The sequence below is a fragment of the Staurois parvus genome, unplaced genomic scaffold (genome assembly GCF_062004578.1).
Source record: "Staurois parvus isolate SC_StPar_1 unplaced genomic scaffold, SC_StPar_1.0 ptg000086l, whole genome shotgun sequence".
Taxonomy (NCBI): domain Eukaryota; kingdom Metazoa; phylum Chordata; class Amphibia; order Anura; family Ranidae; genus Staurois; species Staurois parvus.
This window is the reverse complement of record NW_028317882.1, coordinates 11,350,649-11,365,732: the sequence shown is the minus strand read 5'-3', so window position 1 is coordinate 11,365,732 and position 15,084 is coordinate 11,350,649. Positions and strand designations below refer to the sequence as shown.

The following is a 15,084-nucleotide window of genomic DNA, read 5'->3' as shown; positions in this document are numbered from 1 at the left end:
GCCGCTTCGTTGACCATCCGTTTAATGCAGAAGGGGCCTATAAACTTGGGTCCCAATTTCTTCGACGGACAAAGCATCTTTAAATTGGACGTCGCTAGCCAAACCTTCTCCCCAGGCCGCAACACAAGATCTCCCCTCCGTTTCCTGTTGAATGTCTTCCTGTAGTCTTCCTGGGCCCGACTGATGGCCTCTTGAAGCTTCTTATTGTTCGTGGAGAAAAATGTTACTACGTCTTGCGATGCTGGTACTGGGCATTCCGGGACCAAATCCGGGAGGAAGACAGGGTGAAACCCATAGTTGGCAAAGAACGGGGACTGGCCCGTCGCTGAGTGACGGGCATTGTTGTATGCGAATTCCGCTAGGGGGAGAAGTGGCATCCAGTCATCTTGAGTAAATGAAGTATAGCATCTCAAGTATTGCTTCAGGGTCTGATTGGTCCTTTCGGTTTGACCGTTAGTTTGAGGGTGGAATGCAGAGGAAAGGGACAATTTGATGTCCAGGGCTTTGCACAGTGCCCTCCAAAATCTCGACGTGAACTGGACCCCTCGGTCTGAGACAATGTCTTCGGGGACCCCATGCAGCCTTACTACCTCACGAATGAAAACTCGCGCAGTCTCGGCTGCCGAGGGGGTTTTCTTCAACGGGATGAAGTGGGCCATCTTGGACAAGCGGTCTACGACCACCAGGATTGCTGTGGGGTCTAGTGATGGCGGAAGCTCGACTATAAAGTCTAACGATATCTTTTGCCAAGGCCGTTCAGGAATCGGTAAGGGTCGCAGCAGACCCCAAACTTTGTTTCTGGAAGGCTTATTCTTTTGGCAGGTGATACAGGACCTTACATAGCCCTTACAATCTTTAGCCATGTCCGGCCACCAGAAGGAGCGTCGGAGAAGTTCCAGGGTCTTTTCTGGGCCAAAGTGCCCCGCCATCGGGTGGTCATGGCAATGGCCCAAGACCAGGGTTCGGGCTTCCTCCGGCACCACAATCCGATCTTCCCTCCATAGGAGTCCCCCCTTGTTCTGGAGGAGCCCTCCGGCTGAGGTAGAGACGGTTGTGGATGCCTCCATTATCTTGGAACGAAGGTCCGACTGAAGGGCCAAGAAGTTTCCCGAGGACAAGATGGTGTCGGGTACTGGGGTCTCCTTGGCGTCCTCGTACATACGTGATAACGCATCTGGCTTAGTGTTCTTTGATCCAGGCCGGTACGTAATGTGGAAGTTGAATCTAGAAAAGAATAGTGCCCATCTTGCCTGTCGCGGGCGTAAACGCTTGGCGGTTCTCAGATATTCTAGGTTTTTGTGATCAGTAAAAATTAAGATGGGGTGCATAGCACCTTCCAGCAGGTACCTCCATTCCTCTAATGCCGTTTTGATCGCCAGTAGCTCTCGATCACTGATATCATAATTCTTCTCTGCTGGGGTAAGCTTCCGTGAGAAGAAAGCTACAGGATGGAGCAATTCCTTGGTGCCCTTCCGCTGGGAGAGAATGGAACCTACCGCATTCTCCGATGCATCCACTTCCAGGATGTAGGGCAGGGCGGCGTCTGGGTGACCCAAAATGGGTGCCGAGGTGAACAACTTCTTCAAGGCTTCAAAAGCTTTCTGAGCTTCAGGTGTCCATCTGAACCGGGTTCCCAGCTTGGTTAGCTGAGTAATGGGGGAGACCAGACCCGAGAAGTTCTTGATGAACTTTCGGTAAAAATTTGCAAAACCAATAAACCGTTGGACGCCTTTCCTGTCCGTGGGTTCAGGCCAATCCAGTATTGCAGCGACTTTCTGGGGATCCATCGCGACCCCCGCGGTGGAGATGATCAGGCCCAAGAAAGTAATGCTGGATTGTTCGAAACAACATTTCTCTGCCTAGGCGTACAACCCATGCTGCCGCAATCGCCCCAATACCCTCGCTACATGTATTCTGTGTTCCCCCAAGGAAGGGGAGAAAATCAAAATGTCGTCTAGATAGACGATAACAAAGACATCCAGGAAGTCCCTAAAAATGTCATTCACAAAGTGTTGAAACGTGGCCGGAGCATTACACAACCCGAACGGCATGACCAAATATTCAAAATGGCCGAAGCGGGTGCGGAAGGCCGTCTTCCACTTGTCCCCCTCCCTTATGCGAACCAAGTTGTATGCTCCCCTCAAATCCAGCTTTGTAAAAACCACTGCTGTTTTTAAACTTTGGAACAATTCTGGTACTAACGGCAGTGGGTAACGGTTCTTTATCGTGACCCTGTTCAACTCCCTGTAATCGATACACGGCCTCAAGGTTTTGTCCTTTTTTTCAACAAAGAAAATTCCTGCCCCCGCCGGTGAAGTGGAGGGGCGGATGAACCCCTTCTGGAGGCTGTCCTCGATATATTCCTTCAGGGCTCCCAATTCGAGCTCTGAAAGGGGGAAGATTCGCCCAAAAGGAATTTCTGAACCGGGTAACAGGTCAACGGGACAGTCATAAGGGCGGTGGGGGGGTAGAGTATCAGCTCCCCGCTTGCTGAACACATCTAGAAACTCATGGTAGGCTGCCGGGATTACCTGTTTTAATTCAGCTTCCCCCTCAGAGCACAGGAGGATTTGGGGGACCCCCGGGCCCGAAGTGCGGCAGTATACCCGACAGTATGGAGAAGGGAACGAAATTACTCCGGTCTCCCAGTCAATTTGGGGGTTATGGGCCCGTAACCATGGGAGCCCCAAAATGACTGGGAAGAGGGGTGAAGCTATAGCATCCAGGCGGAGCAGTTCCTGGTGCTGGCCGGCAATGACAGTGGCGATGGAGGGGGTTTCCTGGTTCACCACCCCTGATTTTATCCGGGAACCGTCAGCCAAATAAATATTGAACCCCTTCTGTTTCAATTGGAGAGGAATACCCTGCTGGTGAGCAAACTTAATGTCCAGGAAGCAGCTGCATGCCCCCGAATCAACTATGGCCGACACTTCCACGGTCCTTTCCGGAAGCTGAAAGGAAAGGGGCACCACTAAGTATTGGGATGGACTAACATTGCCAATGGACAAGGAAGAAGAGGTGCACTTACTCAGTTTCTGCGGGCAGGATCGTACCATATGACCAGCTTCGCCACAGTAGAGGCACAGGTTCTGGGATCGTCTGCGCTGATGTTCCTCTGGAGATAGTTTAGGCCGCGCCAGGCCGAGTTGCATAGGTTCAGGGATATCTCCAGGTGGCCGGTTCTGGATGTTTGGCCTAGGTGCTTGACTGGGCCCTTGAAATGGCCCCCAGGGATTTCCATGACCCTGGCCGGACCTCTCAAACCTGCGTTCCCGCAGTCTACGGTCAATCTTAATAGTCAGTGCAATTAAGTCCTCTAAAGTCTCAGGCACCTCCACCCGGGCGAGCTCATCTTTCAGGCCTTCTGATAGGCCTATACGGAACTGATGCAGGAGAGCAAACTCGTTCCAACGTGTGTCCCCCATCCAGCGCCTAAATTCAGACGCGTACTCCTCCGCCGCTCGGCGGCCTTGCCGGAGCGTGTACAAAGTAGCTTCAGCAGAAGCTGCCCGCTGTGGGTCATCGTATAGGATGGCCATTGCGTCAAAAAAAAAGTCAACCGAGCTAAGGTGAGGGTCATTTTTCCCCGCAGTCGGTGGGCCCAGTCTTGGGGTTCACCCTGCAGGAGGGAGATGACGAACCCCACCTTCACGGATTCAGTCACAAAGGTTCGTGGTTGCAACTCAAAATACAGGAGACAGGACTCACGGAATGACCTGAAGCGTGTGCGGTCCCCGTGAAACCGTTCCGGTAGGGGTGCTCGGGGTTCGGCCGCCGGGAGTGGGGCGGATGCCCCAGAAACCGGTACAGGGGCTGCTACGGCCGGGGGTGCGGGGACCGCGGCCTGTGGGGCAGAAACGGATATAGTGCAGGTCTGGAAGTGATTCTCAATCTGCTGACATCTGTCCTGCAGGGCCGATACGGCCTGCGTCAAGTTAGACAGGTGCCTGCAGATCTCCTCAAGCGGCGAGGGCCCTCCTCTAGACTCAGTCATGGCCTTCTGGTACTGTAAGGGACCGCCTGGCGGTACCACTAGCACTCCACTGAGTAGGCGTCCCCAGCGCACGGAGTCTAAGTCCCAGGGTGCTTGTTCACCAGGGCCCCTGATGGTGGGGATGGACTTGGAGCCCCCTGAGACCAGGTCGTGGCTACTGGGTGCGTCCGTCAGTGGTAGTGGTATGCGCCAAGGGCTCCCACGGGGAAGAGTCTGATATGAGGAGGTCAGCAGACCCCACTGCACGGGATGGATGGATGGATGAGCAAGGTCAGACGGGCCGGGTCGGTAACAGAGAGGACGGCAAGGTACAAGGCAGCGGGCATAGAATAGTCGGGTCACACGCCAGGTCAGCAACAGCAGGTCAAATCCAATAGGGGGCATTCAGGAGAGAGGTCAGGCAAAGCAAGGGTCTGGGCAGGAGAAATACAGCAAGGTCAGGTACAATCCGGGTCAGCAACTTACAATACACAGGTTCACGGATACAGGATACAGGTAAGACCAGAAGGCACTGAATGACAGCTCAGGGTCGTTTAAATATCCCGCCCTGCGCTGCCATTGGTGCCCAGCGGGCGGCCGCGGCTTCTACTGCGCATGCGCGAACTCGAACGCTGCGGCCGGCCCGGACCCAGTGCTCGAGTCCCTGCACAGGGCGGCATACTGCGCCTGCGCCGGGACCATCGCGGCGGGGATCGAGGGGATCCCTGACACTGCCCCTAAGGGGGGGGGCAATGTAAGGGATTTCCGGCAAGAAGAATCGCGATTGGGAACGTGCATGCGCGAAAGAGATCCCGCAGAAGAATTGCCGGTTGTGCGCAGGCGCGCAGGAATGCGCAATTGCGCACATGCACGCGCACGGCAAAGATTGGCGCCAGATGGGCTATTTAAGGAGGGCCTCTGCTCACGTTTAGTGCTGACTGGTCTTCAGCTCCCCCCTGTGTCCTGTTTGCTTCTGTACGATTCCTTTTTTGCTGACCCAACTTGTTCCTGACCCAACTTCGATTACTCTCCTGCTCCTGGTTCCTGACTTCGGATCTGCTCCTGACTTTGGCTTTTCCTTCTGATTCTGTACCGCGTTGCCCGACTGTTGATGACACCGGCTATCCTATGACCCTGCTCCTGTCCTGTGTCCTGGCTACCTACCTTGCTCTGCTGCACATCGGGCACTACACAGAACCTGCTCTGTCTGCTATTACGGTGTTCAAATCAGAGGATACGCTGCCTACCAAGGTCACCACCTGCAAGAGCTACAAGCAACAACCACTGGCCCTCTTGTCCCCCTGGTCCCTAGACTCCCTCTGTTCCAACCTCAGTGGGGTCAGGGCTAGTGACACAAGTGAGGCCGACCTCGTCAATTCAGTTTCCCATCAGGTACGTGACAAATATATATATATATATATATATATATATGAACCCACTGCTCCTAAAGCCACCTCCCCTGAGGAGATTATTAAAGCAATCCTGAAAGAGTATTTCTTGTTCAAGTGTCCTCCTGAGCTCTGACAGTGGGTGCGTGAATGAAAACCTGACAGCCTGGAGGAAACTGCGGCCTTAGCAGATGAGGCCCTCATGATTAATCCTCAATGGAAGAAGACAGCTGCCAAGGCCCCCAGAGTTGCCGGAATTCCCAGCCCCACATCTGTGTCCTCTACGCTTCCCCACTGTAAAAGGAGTCCCCAGGCAGTGCCACCCCCTTGGCCAATGGTCTCACACAATCTGACCCCCCACAGTGGGCCTCCAGGCCTATTAGAGAAAGATGCTGTTTTGGCTGTGGACAAAGCAGTCACTATCAGGCCAGCTGCCCCAATAAGAAAAAGACTCCCAGGCCCAGCTCTCCTAAGCCGGTGACTTTGTGGACATGTACCCAGCTTCTGAGGAAATGCCACTCCAACCCTAGCCCTCTGGGTTACCCTTGGACCACTCATGCTACAGATGTGGACAACCCCACCATCCTCAGGCTAGTTGCCCAAGGAACATCCACCCTCCCCAGACTCAAACCACTTTCCCTGATCTCAGTGTAGTGCCGGTGCCAGGAGGAGAGTGCCTCTCACCATCTCAAAGTGAATGGATGCCTCCAACAGTAACCAGCACCCCTTTAGGAGTTTATGGAGCCCAGCCACTTACTCTAAGCTACCCCGAGATAAGGCAGCAGCATTTACAGGTGGTCTGCATAGATGGAAGAAAAGTCATTGGTTTCCGGGACACAGGCGTCGTCCTGACCATTGTTGATCCCTGTGTGGTGAATCTGGCCGTGACTGAGAAAGGCCCTGGATTTTCTATCGTACTAGCTGAGGGTGCAGGAAACACATCCCAAAGGCTACGGTTCGCCTGGATTATGGTTTCAGGGAGAAACTTTGTTCTGTTGGAGTAATGGCAGGACTGCCTGCTGACATTCTGCTGGGGAATTACCTTGGAGAACTTGATTGTCAGTTTCTAGGGAGTGTGACCCAGAGCCACTCTCTGGGAGAAGAGAAAAAATTTGGGAGAGACGAGATGCAGGACACACATTCATCAAGGATAACTGGCAATTGTCAGAGGACGGATCGGCACCGATCATCAGGGCACTGATGGTCAGTGCCCTGATGATCAGTGCCCAGCAGTGCCACCCACCAGTGCAGCCCACCTGTACCGAGCAGTGCCACCCACAGGTGCCCAGCAGTGCCACCCACCTGTGCCCAGCAGTGCCACCTGCCTGTGCCCAGCAGTGCCTAGTAGTGCCACCCATCAGTGCCACCCATTAGTGCTGCCCAGCAGTGCCACCCGTCAGTGCCCAGTAGTGCCAGCAGTCAGTGCCACCCATCAGTGCCCAGCATTGCTTCACATCAGTGCCGCCCATCATTGTTGCATATCAGTGCAGCATCATTAGTGCCAGCTCATCAGTGCCGACTATCAGTGCTGCCTATCAGTGCCCATCAGTGCTGCCAATCCATGCTACCTCATCAGTGCCGCCTATCAGTGCAGCCTCATCAACTCATCAATGAAGGAGAAAAATGACCTGTTTGCAAAATTTTATTATAGGCACTCTGTTGAGTGCCACCTACAGTGGAGAAAACAAACCACACCACAGATTTGTACAGTAGTTCAGGAACTACAGATCCAGGCCTTAGGAACGTAAGGCCACTCTCCATGCACTTGCCTCATTTTCAAGATGGGACCAGCTGTAATGTTCCCACATTGTAAAGATATAACTTCTATGCTGTGATCTTTGCATATTTGTTTGTGCTCTGTGCCTTTCGGCCCTTTTTATGCATTACACCTGCAACAATTTTCTTCTCCTTTTTACTGTTTGTTTTGTTCCAAAACCAATAAAAATCTTTGAAATGGAAAAATAAAGTCTTGAATCTTTTCAAAAAACTATCACACTCTAAAGGCTTTAACATCCAGGAATTTGGACTTTTAGTATTACTGAATTAAAAAATTATATTTTACTGATTATATCTGGTAATTGAATTGGCAAGGGGCTTTATTTTGGATTGGCAGTAATGTGTTTTGATGGTTATTTGGATAAAATATGTGTGTAAAAATACACCAGAAAAAATGCACAATATTGATGAATTTGCAGATTACCTGCTTGTGGCTTGGAAACAAATTTTACACTTGCTCCTGTGTATTCTCCATAGGTAGTAACCCCTCTAACCTCAAAGGTGCAGTGAAATCCTAAAGGCAGGTTCTTCACAAGGTGTTGAGTCACAGAGGAATTTTCTCCTTAAAATAATTGCACAAAATGTTTTAGAACATTAAAAAAAGAACATGTCTGATCATGATGTTATAATTTCAAACACAGTAATGTATAAAATTTGCCTGACATCAATTTTTTGAATATTTTTTGTGTATATGCTGATGCATAGGCGTTGTAGTACAGAGGTGTAGCACTAAAGCCTATAAACTGTCTGGGGGGGCGGTTACCTATGAAGGCTGGGGAATATAATAGGTGGAGGCTATAAAGGAATGCATCAATAAGGAGATTTGAAAACATTTTTAATTACATTTTAAAAAGTTGTTGGGGACTACACCAGTACAAAACAACTAGCAAAAGTACCCTTCACTAAATTTTCAAAACAAAAGTTGTGTGCAGTAATAGTGCAACATACTAATTCAGCATCCAGTGATACAGTGTGCTATGATGCCTATAGTCCACAATCTTTTTTTTACAACAAGCACAGCTGTTCTAAAAGTGTAGATAAATCTAAGAAAAGTGTTTGAATATTGTAGTACATTGTGTGTAATATATATATATATATATATATAGAGTGAGGAACAGACGTATTTGAACACCCTGCGATTTTGCAAGTTCTCCCACTTAGAAATCATGGAGGGGTCTGAAATTCACAAGATAGGTGTATTCCCACTCTGGGAGACAGAATTTAAAAACAATTCAGGAAATCACATTGTATGATTTTTGAAGAATTTATTTGTCTTGCACTGCTGAACATAAGTATTTAAACACCTGAGAAAATCAGTGTTACTATTTGTTTGCAATTACAGAGGTCAAACGTTTCCTGTAGTTCTTGACCAGGTTTGCACACACTGCAACAGGGATTTTGGCTCATTCCTCTACACAGATCTCCTCTAGATCTGTCAGGTTTTGGGGCTGTCGCTGAGCAACACAGAGTTTCAGCTCCCTCCAAAGATGTTCTATTGGATTTAGATCTGGAGACTGGCTAGGCCACTCCAGAACCTTGATATGCTTCTTACGGAGCCACTCCTTGGTTATCCTGGTTGTGTGCTTCGGGCCATTGTCATGTTCGAAGACCCAGCCACGACCCATCTTCAATGCTCTGACTGAGGGAAGGAGGTTGTTGCTCAAAATCTCACAATAAATGGCCCCATTCATCCTCTTCTTAATACAGTGCAGTCGTCCTGTCCCCTTCGCAGAAAAGCACCCCAAAGCATGATGTTACCACCCCCATGCTTCACAGTAGGGATGGTGTTCTTGGGATGCAACTCATCCTTCTTTTTCCTCCAAACACGACGAGTGAAGTTTAAACCAAAAAGTTCTAATTTGGTCTCATCTGACCACATGACTTTCTCCCATGCCTCCTCTGGATCATCCAGATGGTCATTGGCAAACTTCAGACGGGCCTGGACATGTGATGACTTGAGCAGGGGAAACTTCCGTACAATGCATGATTTGAAACCATGACGGCGTAGTGTTCTACCGACAGTGGCCTTTGAAACTGTGGTCCCAGCTCTCTTCATGTCATTGACCAGCTCCTCCCTTGTAGTTCTGGGCTGATTCCTCACCTTTCTTATCATCAGTGATACCCCACGAGGTGAGATCTTGCATGGAGCCCCAGTCCGAGGGAGACTGACAGTCATCTTTAGCCTCTTCCATTTTCTAACAATTGCTCCAACAGTTGATCTATTTTCACCAAGCTGCTTGGCAATTGCCCCGTAGCCCTTTCCGGCCTTGTGGAGGTCCACAATTTTGTCTCTGGTGTCTTTTGACAGCTCTTTGGTCTTGCCCATGGTAGTAGTTGGCGTCTGACTGACTGTGGGGTGGACCGGTGTCTTTAAAGAGCTCAGACAGGTGCTACTAAGTTAGATTAATGAGTGGAGTAAAGGTGGACTTTTTAAAGGCACAGTAACAGGTCTTTGAGAGCCAGAATTCTTGCTGTTTCTTAGATGTTCAAATACTTATGTTCAGCAGTGCAAGACAAATAAATTCTTTAAAAATCATACAATGTGATTTTCTGAATTTTTGTTTTTAAATTCTGTCTCTCAGAGTGGGAATGCACCTACAATGTGAATTTCAGACCCCTCCATGATTTCTAAGTAGGAGAACTTTGAAAATCGCAGGGTGCTCAAATACGTCTGTTCCTCACTGTGTGTGTGTATATATATATATATATATATATATATATACATACACACACACACACACACACACGTGAAACTCGAAAAATTAGAATATCGTGCAAAAGTTAATTTATTTCAGTAATGCAACTTAAAAGGTGAAACTAATATATGAGATAGACTCATTACATGCAAAGCAAGATAGTTCAAGCCGTGATTTGTCATAATTGTGATGATTATGGCTTACAGCTCATGAAAACCCCAAATCCACAATCTCAGAAAATTAGAATATTGTGAAAGGGTGCAATATTCTAGGCTCAAAGTGTCCCACTCTAATCAGCTAATTAAGCCATAACACCTGCAAAGGGTTCCTGAGCCTTTAAATGGTCTCTCAGTCTGGTTCAGTAGGAATCACAATCATGGGAAAGACTGCTGACCGGACAGTTGTGCAGAAAACCATCATTGACACCCTCCATAAGGAGGGAAAGCCTCAAAAAGTAATTGCAAAAGACGTTGGATGTTCCCAAAGTGCTGTATCAAAGCACATTAATAGGAAGTTATGTGGAAAGAAAAAGTGTGGAAGAAAAAGGTGCACAAGCAGCAGGGATGACCGCAGTCTGGAGAGGATTGTCAGGAAAAGGCCATTCAAAAGTGTTGGGGACTTTCACAAGGAGTGGACTGAGACTGGAGTCAGTGCATCAAGAGCCACCACACACAGACGGATCCTCGACATGGGCTTCAAATGTCATATTCCTCTTGTCAAGCCGCTCCTGAACAACAAACAACGTCAGAAGCGTCTTACCTGGGCTAAAGAAAAACAGACCTGGTCTGTTGCTCAGTGGTCCAAAGTCCACTTTTCTGATGAGAGCAACTTTTGCATCTCATTTGGAAACCAAGGACCCAGAGTATGGAGGAAGAATGGAGAGACACACACCGCAAGATACTTAAAGTCCAGTGTGAAGTTTCCACAGTCTGTGTGGATTTGTGGAGCCATGTCATCTGCTCTTGTTGGTCCACTGTGCTTCATTAAGTCCAGGGTCAATGCAGCCATCTACCAGGAGATTTTGGAGCACTTCATGCCTCCTTCCGGAGACGAGCTTTATGGGGATGCTGACTTCATTTTCCAGCAGGACTTGGCACCTGCCCACACTGCCAAAAGCACCAAAACCTGGTTCAATGACCGTGGGATTACTGTGCTTGATTGGCCAGCAAACACGCCTTACCTGAACCCCATAGAGATTCTATGGGGCATTGCCAAGAGAAAGATGAGAGACATGAGACCGAACAATGCAGAAGAGCTGAAAGCCGCTATTGAAGCATCCTGGTCTTCCATAACACCTCAGCAGTGCCACAGGCTGATAACTTCGATGCCACGCCGCATTGAGGCAGTAATTGCTGCAAAAGGGGCCCAAACCAAGTACTGAGTACATATGCATGCTTACACTTTTCAGAGGTCCGATATTGTTCTATGTACAATTCTTGTTTTATTGATTGCATGTAATATTCTAATTTTCTGAGATTGTGGATTTGGGGTTTTCATGAGCTGTAAGCCATAATCATCACAATTATGACAAATAACAGCTTGAACTATCTTGCTTTGCATGTAATGAGTCTATCTCATATATTAGTTTCACCTTTTAAGTTGCATTACTGAAATAAATGAACTTTTGCACGATATTCAAATTTTTCATGTTTTACCTGTATGTATGTATGTATATATATATATATATATATATATATATATATATATTATGTGGTGTATTCTCAAGTTATTGACCAAGCCAGAATATGACTGAGCTAGATGTATTTTACACAACAAAAGCAGCCAAGTCAAATTTGCAAGGGTGTTAAAATGCAGATAGCTCAGTCAAACTTGAAAGGAGTTGGCCAACAGAGGTATTAAGTATGGTAAACAGCATTCTTCAAAGGGTAACTTGTTTATCTAATTAATAGTAAAAGAATGCAGTTTAGTTAATATCTAGATAACTTTACTTCAACTGTCTAAGCCCAAAAGGCATTACTTGTCACCCAGAAGATCAAAGGGGCTCCTAAAAGTGGCCAATCAGAGTGCTTGCCATTGTACTGAATGGGAAAAATGTGTATATTAAGGAAGCTTATTTTTGGTTAAATGTGACAAGACACAAGAAGGTTCTCTGAAGGGTTCTAATGATTGCCTGTCATCTGCCTTGTTTGTACCCCCGCGGGGAGAGGAGTTTCTTCCTGTCATTAGTATGGGAGCACAGGTATAGATCATAACCCGCATTATTGCATGCATGGAAGCTACCTAGGTGCATATTATAGATCGGACATATGCTGGACGGTGTAGTATCTCTATGCTTGATATGAAGAAATGGGACTTTGAGGGTTGTTGTTCATTGTAATATCTAAAAGTATTCAGCTGGATTTCTGTCATCTGTAACAAATATCTTTATCCGAATAGATGCATCTCTCTGGAAAAGAACTGTTAGTTGCTGTGGGAAAAGTATATATATATATATAAATATACACTGGTCATACGTCCTGCATCATTGATATACAACAGATTTGTCTTATGAACTGTTTCTTTGTGGACCTTATAATTTTAAGACAACAAATATGTATTTCTGTGCATTCAGTTTGGTTTTAAATAACACAGCTAGAAAACATTATTACACTAACCAGGAATATATCAACTTACTCCTTGAGATGCTTGTGTTATGATCCTTAATAGTAATTTCCCAGTTTTTCAGAAGACCATTGCACTTCTGAAGATCGAAACTAATCCACTTCAAGAGGACAGACTGGGAAGTGATGTTTACAACTGTGAGATTTTGTGGTTTTATGGTCGTGGAAGCTGAGAAAGAACAATCAAGTCTTCAGAGGACAGATATGAGTACAGAGCAATAAAGCAAATTAATCTACAGTAAATTGATTTTGATTAAAGAGTATGAAAGCTCAGGTGTATAGAAATCAGGTGAAAAATGAATACCTCTGTTTAAATGCCTTATTCTCATTGGTAGAAAATACATTTAGTAATGCTGGGTACACACAGGAAGTTTTTTTTTGTTCTGCCCAGCAGGCTTACAGATCACCATGCTAACACATCCAGAATGATCTCCCTGCTGAGCTATTGTTTTCTGATGGGACTGCCCCTCTTGCCAGGACACACTGATCAGCGCTCACAGCCATTGGCTGCCAGCTCTGATCGGATGCCGATCAGATGCTGGTATTCCTGCATGCCCATTCCACAGAAGCTGGTTGTGAGATTGGCTTTTGTTGGATGAGGAGATGTATACACAGGCCGAAAGTTGGTCGGTTCCTGCCAAACCGACAGTTTCGGGCGGTTTATAGCACGTGTGTACCCAGCTTCATGCTTTGCAAGGTCTGTCCATATAAAATCAGTTGCACACACCTACACAGTTTTTTCCAGTTCATCCTTTAATATGGCAATTCATGACTTCCGCAGTTTTTGTGATTGACTAGACTGTGAGAGGAGGCACACCTAATCCATCCTTAAATACATTGGAAAGGTGAAACATATAAGGCGGGGTTGGTTTTGGAGTGGAGTCATCCCGCACAGAGAGACTATCCTGCTTGCAGCTTGCTGTTGCGTGTGGGTGCAGCTGACAGTTTTACTGAATACATGTGATATACCACTGTGGGAGACACTACATGTGATATAAATCTTAGTGTTGGGGCAAGACACATCCGAATGTAAATGCTTTCTGTTTTTAATAGTTTTTTTATGAATAAAAGGATTTTACACTATGCAGCGCCTTTTTGTTCTCTGTGCTTGGTTGCGGGGAAAGAGAAGGTAGTTTTGAGGAGGCAAGTGGATTGAGTGAACCCATTATTGGCTGGAAAAAAATAGATCAAAATGTGTGATACAAAACCAAAGTTTGCTGCTGACTAATGTTTGGTGAGTAGGTATTGCTTATCGTGGAGGAGATCACAACATGGACACATAGATTGGAGGAGAGATTTCTTTTGCAACAGAAGCACATTCTCCTGGATGAACTTTGTTTGCACACAGATTTTGTTGCACTTGTTTAATTATATGGGACACTTTGCTCATTGGAATGCATTGGACACTCTATTGAATAGATGACGGTGATTACACAGGACACATAATAATAATTATATATATATATATATATATATATATATATATATATATATATATAAAAATCAATCCTGATGTACTGACAGCCTATCTCGCCTCTTGAAGCCCAAAATGTCATGACAGTACAAATATCTCCCCAATTACCTCTTTTTTGGAACGTAGACAGTCCAAGGTATGTAGTAAGAGGCGTGGTGAGTTTTTTGAAGTTGTAATTTCTTTTGTCACAATTTTTTGGAAAATTGATTTTTTAAAAAGAAAAGTGCAGTACAGCGTCATCATATAATGGTGATCAAGGACACTGACTGGTGACAGTATGTAAAAAAAAATGTTTTTCAATTTTTTTCATTTTTTAAATAGATCGAAAAAATAGATCGAAATGTGTGGTACAAAACTAAAGTTTGCTACTGACTAATGTTTGGTGAGTAGGTATTGCTTATCGTGGAGGAGATCACAACATGGACACATAGATTGGAGGAGAGATTTCTTTTGCAACAGAAGCACATATATATATAAAAAAAAATTATATATATATATATATATATATATATATATTTTTTTTTTTTTAAACACACTGTGACCAGAGCAATCTAATGTTACATAGTAACTTTGTACTACTCTGGGGAAGTGATCAGGAATTTTTTTTACATGATTGCTTACACCAGTGAATGTCCTGCCCGGCCTATTGTCAAATAACGACTGGGAGGGACAACTCACTACAACCGATCACTAAATTGTGAATGTTCATACAAATTGCATCCTGGTTAAAGGAGAAGTATGGCCAAAGCTTTTTTGGCCCAACGTCTCCTATGGACCATAGGAGCGCAGTTTGTTCTGAACTACAGTGGCCATTTTTCAGCTGACAGCTTGCTACAGTCAGCTGGCGGCTGACGTCACTCAGCTAGTCCAGGCTTTAGATCGATCCCAATTTTACAGTCGGGATAAACCCAGATGCCTGGACCAGCAGCTGGCTCAGGCTTTAAGCAAGCTGCAGAGAGCCTAAGCCAGCTGCTCTCTTCCCTCCACATTCCAGTGATCCAGTGAACGCTGGAGGGGCAAAGCAGAGAGCCAGCGACTGACAGTCACCACCTCTGCCCACTGAAGACTGAGAACCAAGTGATCTGGATCTTTGATCGCTCAGTTCTCAGTCTTAGAAGCAGTGGGGGACAGATGCTGCATTGGACTGATGCCGTAT

At 46.4% G+C, this 15,084-nt stretch overlaps 1 protein-coding gene across 1 annotated transcript in view; it reads right to left on the bottom strand.

Annotated features, from left to right (window-relative positions):
- The window catches only part of IL12RB1 (interleukin 12 receptor subunit beta 1), a 163,516-nt gene that overhangs the window by 47,335 nt on the left and 101,097 nt on the right, over positions 1 to 15,084 (bottom strand). The window contains exons 11-13 of the mRNA XM_089670055.1: positions 12,468 to 12,623; positions 7,562 to 7,699; positions 3,256 to 3,264 (exon numbers count right to left, since the gene is read on the bottom strand). Of these exons, the coding sequence (XP_089526181.1) occupies positions 3,256 to 3,264; positions 7,562 to 7,699; positions 12,468 to 12,623 (303 nt within the window). The remainder of the gene's footprint in view (positions 1 to 3,255; positions 3,265 to 7,561; positions 7,700 to 12,467; positions 12,624 to 15,084) is intronic.